General features: G+C 42.1%; 3 protein-coding genes across 3 annotated transcripts in view; 2 read left to right on the top strand and 1 right to left on the bottom strand.

The window, feature by feature from the left end:
• LOC118225953 (tripartite motif-containing protein 16-like) overlaps positions 1–22114 on the bottom strand; it is a 972804-nt gene that overhangs the window by 829834 nt on the left and 120856 nt on the right. The gene's annotated exons all lie outside the window — the stretch shown is intronic.
• LOC118226008 (tripartite motif-containing protein 35-like) lies at positions 3228–9677 on the top strand. The gene is made up of 8 exons (XM_035415237.1): positions 3228–3984; positions 4586–4681; positions 6491–6721; positions 6858–6880; positions 7095–7210; positions 7473–7567; positions 8554–8740; positions 9189–9677. The coding sequence occupies exons 1-8, from the start codon at positions 3583–3585 to the stop codon at positions 9323–9325; spliced, it is 1287 nt and encodes a 428-aa protein (XP_035271128.1). The 5' UTR covers positions 3228–3582; the 3' UTR covers positions 9326–9677.
• On the top strand, positions 11080–17353 carry LOC118226045 (tripartite motif-containing protein 35-like). The gene is made up of 6 exons (XM_035415297.1): positions 11080–11789; positions 12381–12473; positions 13229–13459; positions 14400–14422; positions 14819–14937; positions 15937–17353. The coding sequence occupies exons 1-6, from the start codon at positions 11388–11390 to the stop codon at positions 16644–16646; spliced, it is 1578 nt and encodes a 525-aa protein (XP_035271188.1). The 5' UTR covers positions 11080–11387; the 3' UTR covers positions 16647–17353.

The raw sequence follows: 22114 nt of genomic DNA, 5'->3' as shown, positions 1-22114 counted from the left end.
GGGGACACTCGTCAGGGCTCATGGGGGGGGGGGGGGGGTTAAAGTGGGATAGTGTTGCCCTGATGGGGACACTCGTCAGGGCTCATGGGGGGGGGGGGGGGTGATCTGTCTGTGATTGCCATAGTTTAGATTAACTACCATATTCAAAACCAACCTAAATAAGCAAATATACATGTGTGTGTTTGTACACAGGAATATGCCTTGCCGAACTTTTTGTGTTGACAAGTGCGTTCTTTACATAGCAAATATTCACATCAAACTCAGTCTACCCAATCAATTCACTAAAACTTTCTTAAATTATTCTTTTCTCCTACGGAAAATGGGATTTATGATACATGTGCAGACCTTTGTTTTGGTGCAGAGCCCAGGTGTGTGAGATGATGAATCCTGACTGTTTGTAAATGCCATGCGCAATCCTGTGATGAGCACGTTGCATGAATGAGGCCCAATGCCTTTATTATGAATTTCATTCATAGTTTCCCATTGTCCTTTATATGGGGAGTATGTGTCATCTCGGTACCTCTGTGAGTTAACCTCTGTTTTAGACTCTACCAGTAAATGCACTGGCAGCGTATATTTATGAAATCAGCTTCATTCTCTTTTTGACGTGTTTACCCCTTTTCTTCCAATTTGGGAACGTCCGATCATGCTCACACCGCAACACTCATCCCAAAACTCTGAAGAGGTGAACTGCAAGGGCCTGATTGGCCAGTGATGGTCACTGGTGGGCTGTTAAACAGTGGTACCCAGGCCATCCCATCTGTGGGGCCCATCCACACACTGGAGCAGAGCCTTAACAGATACCAGACAATGGGGCCCATCCACACACTGGAGCAGAGCCTTAACAGATACCAGACCATGGGGCCCATCCACACACTGGAGCAGAGCCTTAACAGATACCAGACCATGGGGCCCCATCCACACACTGGAGCAGAGCCTTAACAGATACCAGACCATGGGGCCCCATCCACACACTGGAGCAGAGCCTTAACAGATACCAGACCATGGGGCCCCATCCACACACTGGAGCAGAGCCTTAACAGATACCAGACCATGGGGCCCCATCCACACACTGGAACAGAGCCTTAACAGATACCAGACCATGGGGCCCCATCCACACACTGGAACAGAGCCTTAACAGATACCAGACCATGGGGCCCCATCCACACACTGGAGCAGAGCCTTAACAGATACCAGACCATGGGGCCCATCCACACACTGGAGCAGAGCCTTAACAGATACCAGACCATGGGGCCCCATCCACACACTGGAGCAGAGCCTTAACAGATACCAGACCATGGGGCCCCATCCACACACTGGAACAGAGCCTTAACAGATACCAGACCATGGGGCCCCATCCACACACTGGAGCAGAGCCTTAACAGATACCAGACCGTGGACTACGAGTGAAACAATAACCCAGTCCTGACAACACTGACATATTTATGCTTGCATAATGTCTCATTTGATTAATTTTGTGTGAAATCAACAAATGAAAATGTATTTCTTCTGCTTTAAATTATTTTATGCCTCTTCAAAGAAAATAAAAGAAAATGAAACAAAATTGAGTTAAACCAGTTTAAATCAGTTTAGTTTTATTAAATGTGTCTTTTCCATAAATTAGCTGAAATTGCAATTATGTGTGTGTGCGTTCATGTATGTGTGTGTGCGTGTGTGAGTATGTGTGTGTGGGTGTGTGTGCATGCGTGTGCATTCATGTATGTGTGTGTGCGTGTGTGTGAGTATGTGTGTGTGGGTGTGTGTGCGTGCATGTGCATTCATGTATGTGTGTGTGAGTATGTGTGTGTGTGCATGCGTGTGCATTCATGTATGTGTGTGTGTGCATGCGTGTGCATTCATGTGTGTGTGTGTGTGTGAGTATGTGTGTGTGTGTGTATGTGCATGTGTGTGTATGTGTGTGAGTATGTGTGTGTGTGTGTATGTGTGTGAGTATGTGTGTGTGCGTGTGTGTGAGTATGTGTGTGTGTGCATGCGTGTGCATTCATGTATGTGTGTGTGGGTGTGTGTGCATGCGTGTGCATTCGTGTGTGTGTGTGAGAGTATGTGTGTGTGTGTGTATGTGTGTGAGTATGTGTGTGTGTGTGTGTATGTGCATGTGTGTGTATGTGTGTGTGTGTGTGTATGTGCATGTGTGTGTATGTGTGTGAGTGCGTGTGTGTGCGTGTGTGTGTGTGGGTGTGTGTGTGTGTGTGTGTGTGTGTGTGTGTGTGTGTGTGTGTGTGTGTGTGTGGGTGGGTGTGGCGGGGGGCATTCCCTCTGTTCTCTCTGCTTCCCTGCCCAGTTGCAGGCACAAGGAGGCTTACTGTGAGCTGACTGTGAGGACTTTGGCTTGATTTGAACCTGAGCTGTTTTAATGACCCGTTTGCCCGTAAAACCCTTCAGTGTTTTTCCTTCAGGCTCCTCTGCTGAATCATAAATGCTTCCCATAAACAAAAGAACAGACAGCTGGAGAACCAGTTTTAACCAGATTTCAGTCATTCATTACATTCCTTCATGGAATGGCAGATTGTTTCCTTTTCAGTGTTAAAATGGCTGCTTATTTGATACGTCGTGCAAAAACACTGAAACACAAAGACCCTGTATCATACATACTAATGATATAAATATAACCGCTTGGATGGCACAATTAAAAAATAAATTAAAAACATTGAGACAAATACAAGAATCGTGGAAAAAAAGGAAGGAATTACACGTCTGCCCTGCGGCTCCTCGGCCAAAGCGAAGCCCGTCTGTCCAGTTCAGACAGCAGATCAGCAGTAAACGGGCTGTGCACTGTGAGTGTGGGGAGAGTGGGGCTGCCCGGCCGTGCGAAGGGCCAGGTCTGAGAAAGGCTGTGCAAATCCTCTGCCATCTTGCTCACTGTCTCCGCAGCCGGTTCCAAACAAGCCTTCGGAAAAAGGCAGGATCCTGCCTCTGAAAATAAGTACAACCAGCCGATAAGTCTTTTGTACCTACAGCAAGAACGTCATTAAATAAATCATTTACTTTGCTCAGAAACAAGATAAAACGGTTGCTATGCCATTAATTTTCATTGGGGGTACAATATACAATATTTTATCTATTTTAAAGCACTATTTTTAGGAGTCCTGATTCTCTCTCTCTCTCTCTCTCTCTCTCTCTTGCTCTGTGTGTGTGTGCGCGCGCGCAAATGCATTTTATTGTGCCTTTATTGTGCATGATCACTTGAATTTCCTTATCAAAGATAATAAAGTTTACTTTGACCCCGATATCATCCCCTTCAGAAGGCTCAAAGTTCAGCGTGAAAGTCCAGCGTAGCAATGTTATTTATAAGAAACATTTTTAAGAAGACTGGTGCCATTTATGTCAGTCCGTTTCAACAACGAGGTTTCACAGACTTCTAATGGAGACAAATTTGAGGAGAATCATTATTACAAAATATACTACAGCAAACGTGTAATTGGTCGGAAAGTCTATAACTGTAAAGACTTCTTTTTTGTTGTTGTTGTTTTTGCAGATTTTATAAAACGAGAAAGTGAAATTAAATTATTGGCTGTAAGAAGCCATTACGGGGTGCAAGGCTGAGGAAAAGAGCATACTGAAATGGCTTCCAGATCGTTTTTCCCTGAACAAGACATCATCTGTCCTGTGTGCATGGACATCTTCACAGACCCCGTCTTACTAAAATGCAGCCACAGCTTCTGTAAAGCCTGTCTGCACAAGTGTTGGGAGGAGAACAAGGCAGGAGAATGTCCGATTTGCAGGGCGAAAACTACGGAGGACCCGACTTGTAATCGGGTCTTGAAGAACCTGTGTGAGACCTTCTTAAAAAACAGGACTAAGAAACTAGCTTCTGCGTCCGAATCACTCTGCAGTCTCCACGGCGAGAGGCTCAAGCTCTTCTGTCTGAACGACGAGGAGCCGATCTGCCTCATCTGTCAAACTTCAGAGAAGCACGAAAACCACAAACTGCGACCCGTAAAGGAAGCGGTGTCGAAATATAAGGTTTGAAAGACATATTTAAATCACGACATGCAAATATAGTATTCAATATTTTACTTATTAGAACAAAGATTCATTTGACTCCTTCCCACAAGCCTATTTTATCAGCACTATTGCTATGATTGATCACAACACCATAGAGATGTATGAATACGCATTGGAACATTGCTGAAATTCGCATTTGCTTTTTTCCGTAACACACGTTGGAAATTCCCAAGGGAATTAATGTTAATACAAAATTAATGTAGAACATAAATTAAACCAATTTTCCCTTACGTGAAACGCTTCTACCAAACAGATGGACATCAAGACTGTAGCTATTGAGCTTTGTGTGTCAACTACACCGAGTAGCTTGACATTATGAATAACTCCTGTTCACCCACTGACAGAAAATGTGAGCATTTCAGAGGGTAAAACAGCGCTATCCACTACACCTCGTGTCGCCTCTTTTAAAGCATACGAAACCATTTCCCCCAAAATATTTGTGATTTCGGGGGAGTGTCACAGAATTGTGTTTCAACACTCTTTATTTTAATCGTGAGTAGGCTACTCCGGACATTGTCAGATTTGTTCCTGAAATACAAATTATAAAATGTGATTGCAGGAGGAGCTGGAGACAGTGCTGAGGCCCCTACAGGACAAGCTGCAGGCCTTTACTAAAGAGAAACAGAAGAGTGACCGAGAGGCTGAGATCATCAAGGTACACTTGATAGCGGACAGCTTCAATTTAAATTTAGGACAGAGAAGAAAGTCCAACCCAACTGGAATGTGATTAGTTTGAGAGTAAAAAGACTTGGGAGGAATGGTTGATCAAAGCCCTTCAGGTTCTAGGCACTGTGCCATAGCAGTGAGAACGGCTAATAGGATGCTGGGATAAACAGCCAAAAGTATTGAGTATAAACCCTAGGAAGTTTTACTTATCTTTAACAATACATTTGCAAGACCACACTTGTTAGATTATGGTGTGCAGTTCTGGGGACCGCACTACAAGAAAGATATAGAGGCTCTGGAAGTAGTTCAAAGAAGGGCAACCAAATTGTTTCCTGGTATGAAAGACAAACATTTGGATGAAATACTTAAGAGGGGTCAATCTCTTCAAGTTTAGTAAAAGGAGACTAAGAGGCAATTTGATTTAGGTCTTTAAATTCATAAAAGGGATTAATAAAGTGCACTATCAGAGATTCTTCAGACTGAGTTCTGTTCGTAGAAGAAGAGGGCATACATGGAAATTAGAAAAGGTAAATCCCGTACAGACATTAGGGAGGATTTTTTTCACACTGAGTAGTCACTGCAGAGAACAGCCTGCCAGCTCATGTAGTAGAGGCAGAAACTGGGGATTTTCAAGACCAGGACTGATATGGTGCTGGACACTATCTAGTGCTAGAAACCTGATAACTACGTACTCTTTAGTAGAAGGAAAATGGCGAGCATTGTTGAGCTGAATGGCCTGATCTCGTCATTATGTTATCTTATATGTTACTTTATATTAATCTTCCATGTCAAATACCACTTGGGTTCAGATTTTGTTTTATTTAAATAAGTAATTTCATTTATTGTGCCACCAAGTGGCCAACTAGAATTCAAGATAATTCAGGGAGCATTTGAGTTAGTGCATTTTTAGTCTATCACACTGGACAGACTATTTTTGGTGAAGTATGAGAACTGTAGCATAATGGCAAAAAAATACAGTTATCTTCAATTATTATGATTCAATCATTTTAAAAAATGAGCCCAAGAAATTTTTAAAAATCCAATGCTATTACTAAAAAATCATAAAGCTATTTGTGGACATCGTACTTGACAACAACATTATCAAGTATGCATTTCCCATTACTGCCCAGTAAAGTGTTGAATTAGACCACAGGATCCTGGGCCCCGAGTTTAATCTGAGGCTCAATACAGTATGAACAGACTAAATTCTGTACTCTGTTCATGTGATATTTTGGGTTATCTGTAGCCCAGGTGCATGCTGTCTAATGTTGGTGATGTTTTTTTTTTTTGGCCTGTGTGTTGTTAGGCCAGGTTGTCACTGTAAAAGAGAATGTGTTCTCAATGACCTATCTGGTTAAATAAAGGTAATGATGTTGTTACCATGGGCGGCAGTGTAGTATAATGTGTAAGGAGCTGGTCTTGTAACCTAAAGGTCACAGGTTCGATTCCCAGATAGGGCACTGCCGTTGTACCCTTGAGCCAAGGTACTTAACCTGCGTTGCTCCAGTGTGTATCCAGCTGTATAAATGGATTCTGTGTAAAAGATTTGTAAGTCTCTTTTTTAATTTTTTTTAATTTTTTAAATTTAGTTTATTTAAACAGGGACAGTGTACAAAGAACATTAACCTTATATAAAACAAGGAAAGATGTAATGTACCGGGTTATAGCAATTTGCTAATTTCCACCCGTAGTCCCCTCTCTGGATAAGAGCGTCTGCTAAATGCCCGTAGTGTAATGTAATGTAATGTAATCACACTGGTTAGTCGATTTCTACAGAAGTGCCGAATGTCTCTTTCAGAGTGAGGCTGAGTACATCGTGATACTGATACGAGAGCAATTTGAGATACTTCACCAGTTTCTGAGAGACGACGAGGCGGCCAGGATCGCTGCGCTGAGGGAGGAAGAGGAGGAGAAGAGCCAGAGGATGAAGGAGAGGGGTGAAAAAATGACAAAAGAGATTTCATCCCTGACAGAAGCGATCAGAGCCTTAGAGCAGGAGATGAGGGCTGATGATATCTCTTTCCTGCAGGTGAGCACTGATTACAATGAAGTTGACTTCAAAAAAATTAAATGACAGTTGTTGTGATTACTTTTTTTAAAAACTTATAAATAATTGATGTAGCCTGCTGAATATCTAATAATCTAATATCTCATGTTCATTCTAGAACTACAAGGCTACAAAGAGAAGGTACGTAAAGTCCTGACTCAATGTAAACTCTTTTTTTATTATACTGAACCCAAACCCAGTGCAGTACTGACTCCTGTGTTACTGACTGTCTCTTTTCTATTGTACTGACCCAAAACCCAGTGCAGTACTGACTCCTGTGTTACTGGCTGTCTCTTTTCTATTTTACTGAACTCAAAAAACAGCGCAGTACTGACTCCTGAATGTCCTGTTACAGAGACCAGTACGAGGTGTCCGATCTAGAGGTGTCAGGAGAGCGTATCGATGTGGCCAAACACCTGGGCAACCTGAAGTGCAGGGTGTGGGAGAGGATGCAGGGGATTGTTCAGTACAGTGAGTATTGGAAGCTTACTGTTACACCTGCAAGATCTGATTCAGCGTGCGTAGCAATGAACGTGGTTATGTTTTTCTATCAAGTACATGTGTGTCTCGGGAGTGCCCTGCACTAAGTGTGTGTTACTGAGGATGGGAATGGCACAGAGACTGAAAATTATAGTTGTGCAGTCTGACCGTTCAGCAGTTGTGTTACGGCGATGGTGAATCTCTGCGTAGAACAGTGACACAGACACGCACTCTAACGGGTCTCACTTTGCAGACATGCAGCCTGAAACAGAGGAGCTCAGCGCCCCCCCTAAAGAGCTCTATGAGACCGTTCCAGTGGCAGCCCGCGCCTACAGAGAACTCCCCCCGGTACGACCCGAACCCTTGGCCTCCGATAATTCAGCTCAGCGCGTCCTTCAACCGGCCAAAACTGGTTTGTTTGACCTGTCCTTTGTTGCAGGTTGAGCAAGTAGTTTTTCACAAAATCATGATGTGCTTGTTATTTAAATTCTGGCGTAAGGATTGGTGGTGCTGGGCTGTGATTTGAACATCTGTGAGCACATCCAGTGCTTCCTTGTGAAACAGCTCAGCCTGTCTCCCCATAAATCCATCACTGTGTGGAACATCGCTTGAGATGTTTTTCAAGAGGTATTTATTACAGCTTGCAATATTTTCAAATGTCAACAGCATTTCCTTTCATACGAGAAAATTTTAATTTTCTTACGGTGTTCATAGAACTCCCAACTGCCCACAGTTCATTCAGACAGGGCAGTCTGCATTAATAGCGATCAGCTTTTTTACTTTTTTTTTTACTTGTCTGTTCACTTTGAGCTGTACTGTTGGCAGTGTTCACACACATGCACACCAATACTCTGATTATTGGGAGTAATCAGTTTTGGAATAGCGCGATGTCACTGATTTACATGGATTCCTTTAATAATTGCAGTCAGTACTGTGCTTTTGTACTGTACACCCCCACTTGCATGAGCAAGTTTCCCAGATCAAATTATATTGTCTGTCTCTCAAAGGTGATAATCAAGACTAGATATCTGTTGATTGTCCTGAGCGATGATTTTAATGGTGTGGGGGTGCACTGAAGTGCATGCTGGGATTATTCTGAGTGACAATTTTAAAGGAGCAAGGAAGCGCTGAAGTGCATGCTGGGATTGTCCTGAGCGATGATTTTAAAGAGGTGAGGGAGCACTGAAGTGCATGATGGGATTGTCCTGAGCGATGATTTTAAAGAGGTGGAGGAGCACTGAAGTGCATGATGGGATTGTCCTGAGCGATGATTTTAAAGAGGTGGAGGAGCACTGAAGTGCATGATGGGATTGTCCTGAGTGATGATTTTTAAGGTGCCAGGGAGTGCTCAGCATCTTGGGTACAGACGGGCCTGCAGCAGTGACAATAAAAAGAAGAAGCCCACCCTGCTCCAGCTCATTCGCACCCGGGTACAAGGAAACCCAAAGACAGACAAGCAGGCCAAGGAGGACAACGATGACCAGAACATCTGCGCCAGGGCGATATACGACTACCAGACAGGTCAGTGAGCCCCAGCCGCGTATGCGCACTGGGTCAGTAGTTTTGCGCAAAGTTGTATAGTGGTCAGGGAACTGGGCTCAAATCTGAAAAGTTGCGGGTTTGAATCCCGGGGCATGACGCTGTGCCCTTGAGCAGTGCACTGAAGCTGAATTGCTTCAGTGTATATCCAGCTGTCTAAATGGTTAATATTATGCTGGTGTTGAGCTTTTACATGCATCATTATGCTGGTGTTAAGCCTTTACATGCATCATTATGCTGGTGTTAAGCCTTTACATGAATCATTATGCTGGTGTTAAGCCGTTACATGCATCATTAGGCTGGTGTTAAGCTTTTACGTGCACCATTATGCTGGTGTTAAGCATTTACATGCATCATTATGCTGGTGTTAAGCCTTCATATGCATCATTATTCTGGTGTTAAGCCTTAACACGCTTTCCTTTCCCCACAGCGGATGATACAGAGCTCTCCTTTGATACCGGTGACATCATCACGGGCATTTCGATGATTAACGAGGGCTGGTGGCAGGGCTACAGCTCAGATGGGAGCTATGGACTGTTCCCGGCCAATCACGTGGAGCTTGTCTAAGCCCCGCCCCCGCCCACTCACTGCTTCCTCATGTCAGAACCGGGCTGCTCCAACTAGGACTTCAACTACCGACGCAGGGGACCAGCTGTAACTCGGAAAACGGGCCAACAATAGTGAAGAGCGAACCCATGTCCTAGAAACCGTGTTTCTCCTAGAAAGGGGTGCATGTGGGGGGGGCTTGTGGTGTACAATGTGTGCTATGTAAAAAGTTGTGTAAGTCGCTCTGGATAAGAGTATCTGCTAAATGCCTGTAATGTAATGTGTACGTGCTGGTGACAGCGTACATTTCAAAAATACGCTGCGGTAATTTACTAAAGACCACAGTATACTGAAATCTTCATTGTGCCTAAGTGGTGGGGACACTGATAGGGGGGTGGGGGGGGGGGGGTGTGATCTGTCTGTGATTACTGTAGTTTAAATTAAATTAACCATATTCAAAACCAACCCAAATCAGGAAATGTGTGTGTGTTTGTACATGGGAATATGTCTTGTCAAACTTGTTTCTTAATGTTAAGATGTGCAATTCAAATTGCTTAAATACTTAACTCAAATATAATACAGTATTCAAATAATTCAAATATATAAAATAATATAAATATAAAAAAGATAAAGATAAAATAACATAAAATAGAAAATCTAATTATATTTTAATGTCAAGCAGGCAGTAGAATCGCTATCAGCTAGTTTATCTAAGTTTGCTCTTGAGATCAGTATCGTTTTACCCATCCGGGTTCTGCCACCACAGCTCATGCTGGCTCTTTGATTGAAAGACTCCTCTCCCAAAGTCAATGCTTTTATTATGAAAAAAAAAATTGTCACTTGTTTTAGAGGCTACCAGTAAATGATCTGGCAGAGGTTATTATGAAATCAGCATCATTAAAAAAACAACAAACAAAAAAAAGTTTCCCCCTTTTCTCCTAATTCGGAATATCTGATCATGCCTGATCAGACTATGGGGCCCATCCACACACTGGAACAGAGCCTTAACAGATACCAGACCAAGGGGCCCATCCACACACTGGAACAGAGCCTTAACAGATACCAGACCAAGGGGCCCATCCACACACTGGAACAGAGCCTTAACAGATACCAGACCAAGGGGCCCATCCACACAATTGAAGTAGTTGGGAAGTTAATGTTGCCTCACATATGAGGACACCGTGCATGAAATGGGTAAATTATTTAAAGCATCATTTAAAAAAAATTATAATAACGAAGTAAACTGATAAATAATCTATTTCATCCTTTTTAAAGAGTCTGTGGTAAATAAGCTGAAGTTGAAGTGTGTGTGCAAGTGTGTACATACATTCATATGCATAAGTGTGTGCCTGTGTGTGTGTGTGTGTGTATCTGTGTGTGCAAACCATGCCATTCATTCATTCATGGAATGACAGATTTTCTTACCTAATATGTTCAGTGTTGAAAGTTGTTTATTTGAAATATGAAAAATCACTGAAACACAAAAAGGCCCTGTATCATCAAAATAACCCCATAGTCTGCACTATTTCAGAACATAAAAACTTCGTCATAATATCAAATACATTTTACATTTAAAAGCTGCTCCTCCAGTCAAATATATTACATTACATTATAGGCATTTAGCAGACGCTCTTATCCAGAGCGACGTACAACAAGTGCATAGGTTTCATGATGTAGAATACCACCGCGCTGTCTGGTTGAGAGATTAGACCAGCGGTAAAAAGGTGTGCACTGTAAAGGAAGCGTAACAACGTGGTGGCGGCCCCTTCTGGAGCATAAAGGCATTGTGTGACACGAGGATAAGACAGCAGGTGCGAGGTCACCTTCAGTTTCAACAAGCAGAAAGATTTGACGGAGTAGGGCGGTAGAAAAACTTCTGAGGTAATACAAAACGGATTACAATAAAGGCGCGATTGGAAAGAACAACGAGTATTTTCATCGGAATCCATTAACATTTTCCACAACTTTTAAGAGATTATATTTTTTTGAAGATTGTGCAACAAAAGGAAGAGAAAGTGAAATTAAATCATTGCATGTAAGAAGCCATTACAAGGTGCAAGGCTGAGGAAAAGATCATACTGAAATGGCTTCCAACTTGTCTCTTCCAGAAGAAGACTTAACCTGTTCCGTGTGCATGGACATCTTCACAGACCCCATGGTACTAAAATGCAGCCACAGCTTCTGTAACGCCTGTTTGCACAAGTGTTGGGAGGAGAAAGAGGCAAGAGAATGTCCGATTTGTAGAGTGAAAACAACAGAGGACCCGACTTGTAATCGGGCCTTGAAGAACCTGTGTGAGACCTTTTTGAAACACAAGATTGAGAAACCAGCTTTTGCGTCCGATTCCCTCTGTAGTCTCCACGGTGAGAGACTCAAGCTCTTCTGCCTGAACGACGAGGAGCTGCTCTGCCTCATCTGTCAAACTTCAGAGAAGCACGACAACCACAAACTGCGACCCGTCCAAGAAGCAGCACTTAAGTATAAGGTTTGAAAGACATGTATTTAAATCATGGCATATATTATCCGTATTTGATTTATTATAACAATAACTCATGTCGACTCCATCTCAAAGGGCTCTATTTTGACAGCGCTAATGTTATGGTTTATCACAACGCGATGGAGAAGCGTGAGAAGGTTAGCCTACATGGAGGACACTGTTGAAATTCCATTCGCTTTTTCTTTAACAAAGTTTGGAAAATTGCATACAGATTGCTCAGATTAGACTAGGCCTACAATTTGTACGGGTTATACTCATATAAAACATGAAAACCCAGTGTTCACGAAGCGCTTCTCCCAACACAGACGGACATTGTGACGCGTCCGGACAGAAGCGTGTATAGCTGTGCTTTGTATGTCCACTTCTCTGCTTGAAGCTTGAAATTATTAATCAGTCTCGTGACCCGCTTACATGAAATGTCAGCGTTTTAGATGAGTAAAACGCCAATTTACGTTATACAGTGGCCCATATCTGTTAGAGCATAGGCTGTATAATCGCCAAGTATCTTTGTCTTGAGGAGGTTACTCTGGAAATTGTCAGATTTGTTCCTGAAATATAAACTATGAAATGTTATTGCAGGAGGAGCTGGAGACAGTGCTGATGCCCCTACAGGACAAGCTGGAGGCCTTTACTAAAGAGAAACAGAAGAGTGACCGAGAAGCTGAGTTAAAGGTAGACTTTACTGTGGTGGGTGGAAGTAACAAAATGATTAATTAAACGCCAAATCGATTTAACATTTAATTGCAATTTAATCATTCAGCATTTAATTAATCATTTTTAAAATAATGTGTGTTACCTCAATATTTTATTTAATTGCATTTATTTGATTTAACATTTAATATAATTACAGTTTAATCGATTCAGCGTTTAATTGATTTTTGTTACTTCCACCCCTCTTACTTTACGCTATGCTTTTAGTGAGAAATGCAATGTCTCTCTGGTCAAGGATATTAGTCTGTAGTAAACAAACTGCAGTCGTATCAACAAAAAAACTTTACTTATATGGGATAGTAGGATTTTCCAGCTGGGGAACTGCCCTGTTATCTAGCGAGTGATTGGTAGCTAGCCCATATAAGCCGAGAGAAATGGATTGGAATCTTATTCTCCAGCTTTATCATAAGTTTTTACTTTGTATCGGACCCACAGCAAGTTCTCAGAGCATTAAGGCCAGCTAGCTAACGTTGGCCAACACAGCTGAATTTATTTAGCTAATAAAGGTAGCTAGCTACCTAACCCAAGTGCTGCAGAGCCACTTAAGCCGCGTTGTTTGTCAGTCACTAGTGCCTTATAGTCTGCATACCGCTCCAGAGCCCAAGCTGATTTCATTCTCACAGCTGACAAATTGTACATGAAAGTGTTTTCTTTCTTTGTGCATGCTCCTTAGCCTATCACAGTGGCTCATCTAGTTTAACAAATGTCTCTTTCAGAGCCAGGCTGAGTGCACAGTCATAGAAATACAAAAGCAGTTTGAGAAACTTCACCAGTTTCTGAGAGATGAAGAGGCAGCCAGGATCGCTGCACTGAGGGAGGAAGAGGAGGAGAAGAGCCAGAGGATGAAGGAGAGGGTTGAAGAAATGACAAATGAGATTTCATCCCTGACAGGAGTGATCAGAGCCTTAGAGCAGAAAATGAAGGCTGATGATATCTCTTTCCTGCAGGTGAGCACCGATTACTGTGTGAAATACATGTGTGTTCATTTGGAATACATGTGTGTCCATGTGAGATACGTGTGTTAATGTGAGATAAATATGTGATTCAGTATGGGAATCACTGTAAATACAGTATTTGCCCCCTCCTGATTTCCTATTTTCTTATTACCTTATTTGTCACACTGAATAGTTTCAGATTTTTTTTTGATAAATTTAATATTAGACAATGGGAACTTAAGTAAACATAAAACACATTCTTAAATTATTTTATTTATTTCATGAAAAAAGTTACCAAACACCTATCACTCATGTGAAAAAGTAATTTTTAAACCTAATAACTGGTTGCACCACCTTTAATGACAAGAGCTCCAACCTAACCCTGCCTTTAATTTGATATCTTTCAGCTGATATGTTTGTTGAACTTAGGGTATATAAAGCGCATTCCATACGCAAATTGCATATTGAGTTATTAATATTTCTTGTGTCATATGTGTTGGCTGTGGAGATCTCGTTCAGGACTGTAATTTATTGCTTGTGTCCACTGTTTGCAATATTCTTTTTCTGATTGGTTGGGCCAGATGGAGGCTGGGGTGGGCATGCTCCCTTGTGTGAGGTGCAGATATGTGTGTGTGCTCATGTGGGATACATGCGTGTTCATCTGAAATTCATGTGTCCTGAAATTGGGTTCCTGGTCCTCACTGTAAATGCAGAATTAGCTTGAACAGTGAAGTTGACATCTGACCATTACATTACGCTACATTACATTTATTTGGCAGACACTTTTATCCAAAGTTACATACAATGAGTGCATACCGAAGGTCAATGGAACAACTACAAAACACAGGACCAGCAAAAACATATGAAATGTGACAGCTGTTATGATTAAATCATTTGAACTGACCAATAATTTATTGAACCTACTGACTATCTAATATTCTGTTTATTACAGAACTACAAGGCCACAAAGAGAAGGTATGTGAACTCGAGCGTTACTGGCTGTCTCTCTTTTCTATTGTACTGAACCCAAACCCAGTGCAGTACTGACTGCTGTGTTACTGACTGTCTCTTTTCTATTGTACTGAACCCAAACCCAGTGCAGTACTGACTCCTGTGTTACTGGCTGTCTCTTTTCTATTGTACTGAACCCAAACCCAGTGCAGTACTGACTCCTGTGTTACTGGCTGTCTCTTTTCTATTGTACTGAACCCAAACTCAGTGCAGTACTGACTCCTGTGTTACTGACTGTCTCTTTTCTATTGTACTGAACCCAAACCCAGTGCAGTACTGACTCCTGTGTTACTGACTGTCGCTTTTCTATTGTACTGAACCCAAACCCAGCACATTACTGACTCCTGGATGTTATTACAGAGGCCAGTACAAAGTGTCCGATCCAGAGAAGGTATCAGGAGAGCGTATCGATGTGGCCAAACACCTGGGCAACCTGATGTACAGAGTGTGGAAGAAGATGAAGAGGATTGTTCAGTACAGTGAGTTCTGTAAATGTACTGTTGAAGTGAAGATCCTTCAATCTGTAGTTTTTGTGCCAGATGTGAGTTCAATTCACATGGGGATTGTTCAGACCTGAGATATGTGCTCATAAAATCAAATTAATTCCAAATCTGTGCACCTCAGCAGTTTAAGCTAATTTAGAACAGGGTCCTTAAGTGATGTGATAGGTGGTGCTAGATACACATGTGGGGCGGAGTTTGAGGGCTTGTCCCATGTTAGACTGAGATAAGCCCATTCAGACTTGAGACCAGTTTTTGCATCTTGTCTGTTTGTGTTTTACACATAATAAAGGTGGAATTTCTAGCATTCCCAACAGGGAATGTTGTTTAACTACAAGAGTTTCAATAAATGTTTCTTTATGTTATGAAGAAAGCTTAATGAGAGATGTTTATTTCTAATGTTTAATTTACATTATATTACCGTTCAGAATGATTTCCATCAGCTATGAATGAATTTGGAATTTAACAATGTTCTTAATGTTAAATTTTACCTAATTTCTGTTTAATTAAGGACTACACTCACATGAATGAATCCCAGTCAGTTAGGCAAGGTATTGGGATGGGGATCATATCATATTGTAATTGCGTTAGTTCTGAAATATCTTACATTTAACATATCTGTCATACTTACATTTAAAATATCCTTAAATGCACACACAAAAACTGCCTGCCTGCCCATTGAACACATATACTAAAACTGAAATTAAATTTTTTTTAAAACGGAAAGTGAACCATCCCTTTCAAGTCTGAATTCCTCCTTAGAAAATCCATAACTTTGGCAAACATACTTAAGCATGTGCTTCAGTCTGGCAAGTCTGAACAGGGCCCTTAGTGCATTGATGTATTGTGTTTTTGAAACCTCAGTCATTCTAGATGTGAATAACAATAAAAAGATTCGTTTTTAAGTAGGAACCAAGCCGGAGATATTCTTAATTCATCATTCACTTCCTTCACCTTTCTTCCACCCTCTCTCTGCAGCTCCTGTCACTCTAGATCCAAACACTAAAGGAGATCATCTTACCCTGTCTGAGGATCTGACCAGCCTGAGATACAGTGGGGAGACAGAGCTGAGTTCTGATGATGATGATCATGATGATGATGATGAGGTTGATGACGATGAGGTTGATGACGATGATGATGACGATGACGATGACGATGATGATGACGATGACGTTGATGATGATGATGATGATGACAGTAATAATGATGATGATGATGATGATGATGACAGTGATGATGACGATGATGATGACGATGCTGATGACGATGATGTTGATGATAAATATTTGGTGTTTGGATCTGAAGGCTTCACAGGGAAACACTGCTGGGATGTAGAGGTTGGGGATAATCCTGTCTGGGCGCTCGGCGTAGCTGAGATATCATACAAAGATGGAGAGCCTGAGCGGGGTAAAATGTGGGGTATATTTTATGAAGGTGGGGAGTATGGAGTCCGTACAAGTTCAGGGAAGGATGTAACGCTGAATCTTACGAGTGAAGTGAAAAGCGTCAGAGTGCAGCTGAACTGGGACAAGAACAGGTTGTGCTTCTCTGACCCCACTAACAGCACGTCTCTGCACACTTTCAAAAGAGAAATATTCAGTGAGAGTATGTTTCCATGGTTTTCCGTTGGCTCTGATTCTGGTCCTCTGAGAATCTGCCCAATGAAGGTCTCTGTCACAGTTGGATAGCGGTGCTCTGATGGGGAAACTGATCAGACTACAGCCAATAGAGAGAGCAGGGGATGATCTCACTGTCTGTCAAATGTATTAAGTTCAATCTACCCAATAAACTCAACGAGCAGTAGAATCAATATCAGCTTTGTTTGCTCTCAAAATTATTTTATCCCTCCAAGTTCTCCAACCACAGCTCATGTTGGCTCTTTGATTGAAAGACTCTCCCAAAGTCAATGCTTTTATTATGAACTTAATGGGGCCCATCCACACACTGGAACCGTGCCTTAAACCTGTTATATTTGGAATCAATTTGACCCCATTTAAAGTTTACCGACTCCAAAAACATGGTTAACATACATTTTTAAGCTAGATTTTTCATGGCTTTTCCTAATTTTATTGGGAAAACATGGTAAACATAAAATTAACTCAATGGTGTTTTTTGTCCTGTACACATCGGTGTTGTTTGGGGTCATTTTGACCCCAAGCTCAATAGTTATATAAAACCTGAGAAGATATGAGCCTTTTGATATAAACTCATTTTGATCTTGTTTTTGCTGTTTTGGCTGATACTGAGGGCGCATTCACATTAACTTTTATGATCTTAAAAAAATATTTTCCTTGCTTTATACCCCGAACACAAGACATTTCCCACGGCTTTCCAAAATAAGTAACTGTACCTTACTGAACCCGTGTTCAGCAGTTGTCTACGATCATGAAAATGCACTTTTTGTACGTCGCTTTGGATAAAAGCGTCTGCTAAATGAATGTAATGTAATGTAATGTAATACCTGTAGCAGTGAGAGAACTCTCGTAGTTCATGCAACATGGGGCCGGGGCAAACATTAATTCATGCAACATGGAGGCGGGGGCAAACTTATAATAAGGGCTTACCATGTCTCTTTGCATTTGTGCATCAACTAAAGATTTTGAAAATGACCACCAGAGGCCTAGACTTTCTGCCACTGAGGTTCTGTCACAGCTCTTGGAGAGTGAAAGTGATTTAGAGACTTCGTAACCATGCTAATGTGCTAACTTAATTATCTCTCAGACTGTGTACCAAAGGCTTCGTCACCATGCTAATGTGCTAATAGTAGGATAGCTCAGACTCTGTAATAATAATCCAATGATATTAATAATCCTAGAACCATGCTGCTATGGAATATGTGGGTGCACTCTTCAGTATAGCTGTCTCAGTTTGTGGACTTTCTAATCTTTTGTGATGATCCTCCAATCGAGCAGCTGGTCCCCTGCGTCGGTAGTTGAAGTCCTAGTTGGAGCAGCCCGGTTCTGACATGAGGAAGCAGTGAGTGGGCGGGGCTTAGACGAGCTCCACGTAATTGGCCGGGAACATTCCATAGCTCCCGTCTGAGCCGTAGCCCCGCCACCAGCCCTCGTCAATCATCGAAATGCCCGTGATGATGTCGCCGGTATCAAAGGAGATCTCTGTATCATCCGCTGCGGGGGGGACAGGAAAACGTGTTAAGGCTGAAGATGAACATTACACGTGCAAGCAAAGGCTTAGCATCAGCGTAAGGATGCAAGCGTGTAACGACTCAGTGACCTCAGGGTAATGATGGCTCAACACGAGCATAATGCTACATTACATTGCATATTTTTTATTTATTCATGTAGCACTTTGTGATTGTTTACACAATGAAACATGCACAATAAATCTGATTTAGCCTATATCACTACTATTGGCAGCTTCTTCTATCCAACTTACACAACATTCTGCATTTTTTAAGACATAATATTATCCATTTAGACAGCTGGATATACACAGATTTGAGCCCAGTTCCCTGACCACTATACAACTTTGAGCAAAACTACTGACCCAGTACGCATACGCAGCTGAGGCTCACTGACCTGCCTGGTAGTCGTATATCGCCCTGGCGCAGATGTTCTGGTCATCGTTGTCCTCCTTGTCCTGCTTGTCTGTCTTTTGGTTTCCTTGTACCCCGGTGCGAATGAGCTGGAGCAGGGTGGACGACTTCTTTTTATTGTCACGGCTGCTGGCCCGTCTGTACACAAGATGCTGAGCACTCCCTGGCACCTTAAAAATCATCAAGGGGGTAAAGGGTGTCACAGTGCAGTCTGGAGTGGTGAGTCTTCGGTCTGCATCAGATGACGGGCAGGGTTTCTGTTGCACTGACTGCAGTGGGGGCATACCGAACCAAAAGCACAGCACTGACTGCAGTGGGGGCGTACAGTACCAAAAGCACAGTGCTGACTGCAGTGGGGGCGTACAGAACCAAAAGCACAGCACTGACTGCAGTGGGGGCGTACAGAACCAAAAGCACAGTGCTGACTGCAGTGGGGGCGTACAGTACCAAAAGCACAGCACTGACTGCAGTGGGGGCATACAGAACCAAAAGCACAGTACTGGGGTGTAGTTGAGGTGTAGTATTGTATTGTTTGCTGTAATGCAATAATGAGGCAGTGCTGTTGCGCAGTAACGGTGATGGTGGGTGTGGTGCCACAGCGGGTAAAACTGTTGCAGGTGCAGTAACCCTGTGCCGTTAGCTGCCTGTAACTGGTAGTGCTCATTTTAAAAACTAGAGAAATTCTGAGTGTTCGAATGACTCAAACAGCAGCTCTCTGCTCAGTGGACAGACCTCACTTGTAAAAATCCAAGTTAAAAAAAACACACTTTTTTTTTTTTACTGTTTGGTGCCTTACCCGAGTCAATGATCATAACTTAACTATGAGAACTCTAATTTGGCCACCAGTTGTTACACAAGGAAACACTGGTGTGCTCACAGATGTTTAAATCCCAGCTCAGCACAACCAATATTACGCCAGAATTTCAATAACAAGTACATTGTGATTTTGTGAAAAACTACTTGCTCAACGTAACAAAGGGAAAGTCAAACTAACCAGTTTTTTGTAGGTGCGGGCTGCCACTGGAACGGTCTCATAGAGCTCTTTAGGGGGGGCGCTGAGCTCCTCTGTTTCAGGCTGCATGTCTGCAAAGTGAGACCCGTTAGAGTGCGTGTCTGTGTCACTGTTCTACGCAGAGATTCACCATCGCCGTAACACAACTGCTGAACGGTCAGACTGCACAACTATAATTTTCAGTCTCTGTGCCATTCCCGTCCTCATTAACACACACTTAGTGCAGGGCACTCCCGAGACACACATGTACTTGATAGAAAAACATAACCACGTTCATTGCTACGCACGCTGAATCAGAACTTGCAGGTGTAACAGTAAGCTTCCAATACTCACTGTACTGAACAATCCCCTGCATCTTCTCCCACACCCTGCACTTCAGGTTGCCCAGGTGTTTGGCCACATCGATAGAGCCTCCTGACACCTTCTCTGGATTTGACACTTCGCTCTGGGCTCTGTGACAATATTCAGGAGTCAGTATTGCACTGGGTTTGGGTTCAGTACAATAGAAAAGAGACAGTCATTAACACAGGAGTCAGTACTGCACTGGGTTTGGGTTCAGTACAATAGAAAAGAGACAGTCAGTAACACAGGAGTCAGTACTGCACTGGGTTTTGAGTTCAGTACAATAGAAAAGAGACAGCCAGTAACACAGGAGTCAGTACTGCACTGGGTTTGGGTTCAGTACAATAGAAAAGAGATAGCCAGTAACAGAGGAGTCAGTACTGCACTACAACACAAACAATAGAAAAGAGAAACAGACAGGAGTTCACATACCTTCTCTTTGTGACCTTGTAGTTCTGAAATAAAGAGAGTATTAAATAGTCAGCAGTTGGCTTAAATTATTGGTATGTTAAAATCATTTAATCACAACAACCGACATATTTGATACGTTTTTGGTGGTCAGACGTCATCTTCACTGTTCGTGCTGATTCTGGATTGACAGTGATGACCATGAATTCAGTTTGAGGACACGTACTTAACACACGTGTATCTCACATTAGCACACATCTATTCCAAATGAACACACACGTATTGCACACAGTAATCGGTGCTCACCTGCAGGAAAGAGATATCATCAGCCCTCATCTCCTGCTCTAAGGCTCTGATCGCTTCTGTCAGGGATGAAATCTCTTTTGTCATTTTTTCAACCCTCTCCTTAATCCTCTGGCTCTTCTGCTCCTCTTCCTCCCTCAGCGCAGCGATCCTGGCTGCCTCTTCATCTCTCAGAAACTGGTGAAGTATCTCAAACTCCTCTTGTATTTGTATCACTGTGCATTCTGCCTGGCTCTGAAAGACAAATTTGGCACTTCTGTAGAAATTGACTAACCAGTGTGATTACAACACACAGGCCCAAAACAACATCATCAACATTAAACTGCATGCACCTGGGCTACAGATAACCCCAAATATCACATGAACAGAGCACAGAATTTAGTCTGTTCATACTGTAATGAGCCTCAGATTAAACTCTGGGCCCAGGATACTGTGGTCTAATGCAACACTTTACTGGGCAGTTTGTGGAAATAATTTACCCTGATTCATACTTAAAGTACAGCAAATTAGTGCACTACTCTCCTCTGGGCGAAATGGCCTTACTTAACATGAAAAAAACAATTGTGAAATGCACAGTGCATACTTGTGAAATGTGAAATTCATACTTCATTCTTCATACTTCATACTTCAAAGTCATAGCATTTACATTGTATACATTTATACAGAAGCAATGCAGGTCAAGTACCTTGCTCAAGTGTACAACAGCAGTGTCCTAGGAACTGAACCTATGACCTTTAGGTTAAAAGACCAGCTCCATACCCATTATAATACACTGCCACTCATTCTGTTCATTTCACAGTGTTTTATGACATGGGTGCACTGTAGGCTTATTTAATTAATTAACAGATTAATCAGAATAATTGTGGCTAGGAGTGACTGGTCTCCATAACGACGGCTTGCAGATATATTTATTTTTTAAGTTTCATGGTGATTGCAAATATATGTTGAATGGATATAGTGATATGCGTGAATAGTGAAAAGCATCTGAACCTTGTTCTTAAATGAGGTGGCTGTATTCATAAAATTGTAATTCATTTACAGACCTGTATTTGTAAATAAACAATGCATTTAATGCTGGGTATGAATGCATTATTCTCAGTCTTTTGATCTGCCCTCAGACCATTATTTACATAACCATGGTAACCAGAGCCTATGCATTACACCTCTGTGGAATTAGCACAGTTTAGTCAGTAATCTTGTGGAGACATTTGTCAAAAAAAAACTTAGGTGAACTCATTGGTTTGTGTTATACATGGAAGAGCACCATTTTAAATTTTATTTTAAAACTGTGCTTTCCATGGAGAAATGAAAAAGATATTTCTCTGGATGTCCCAGGATCCCAGTTTATGTCTTTCAATCCAAAAACGGACTTTCTTCTATGTTCTAATTTTAAATTGAAGCTGTCCGCTATCAAGTGTACCTTGATGATCTCAGCCTCTCGGTCACTCTTCTGCTTCTCTTTAGTAAAGGCCCGCAGCTTGTCCTGTAGGGGCCTCAGCACTGTCTCCAGCTCCTCCTGCAATCACATGAGTTTA

This window comes from Anguilla anguilla, chromosome 4 (genome assembly GCF_013347855.1).
Source record: "Anguilla anguilla isolate fAngAng1 chromosome 4, fAngAng1.pri, whole genome shotgun sequence".
Lineage (NCBI taxonomy): Eukaryota > Metazoa > Chordata > Actinopteri > Anguilliformes > Anguillidae > Anguilla > Anguilla anguilla.
The sequence above is the reverse complement of the archived record's forward strand: the minus strand, read 5'-3'. Positions and strand labels throughout refer to the sequence as shown.

Bases quoted from the DNA above. Each gene is read 5' to 3' on its own strand.
- LOC118226008 (XM_035415237.1), top strand. From the start codon at position 3,583: ATGGCTTCCAGATCGTTTTTCCCTGAACAAGACATCATCTGTCCTGTG. The intron at 3,985-4,585 runs GTTTGAAAGACA...ATGTGATTGCAG, and splicing joins AAGCGGTGTCGAAATATAAG to GAGGAGCTGGAGACAGTGCT. The intron at 8,741-9,188 runs GTCAGTGAGCCC...CTTTCCCCACAG, and splicing joins GATATACGACTACCAGACAG to CGGATGATACAGAGCTCTCC.
- LOC118226045 (XM_035415297.1), top strand. From the start codon at position 11,388: ATGGCTTCCAACTTGTCTCTTCCAGAAGAAGACTTAACCTGTTCCGTG. The intron at 12,474-13,228 runs GTAGACTTTACT...TGTCTCTTTCAG, and splicing joins ACCGAGAAGCTGAGTTAAAG to AGCCAGGCTGAGTGCACAGT. The intron at 14,423-14,818 runs GTATGTGAACTC...ATGTTATTACAG, and splicing joins TACAAGGCCACAAAGAGAAG to AGGCCAGTACAAAGTGTCCG.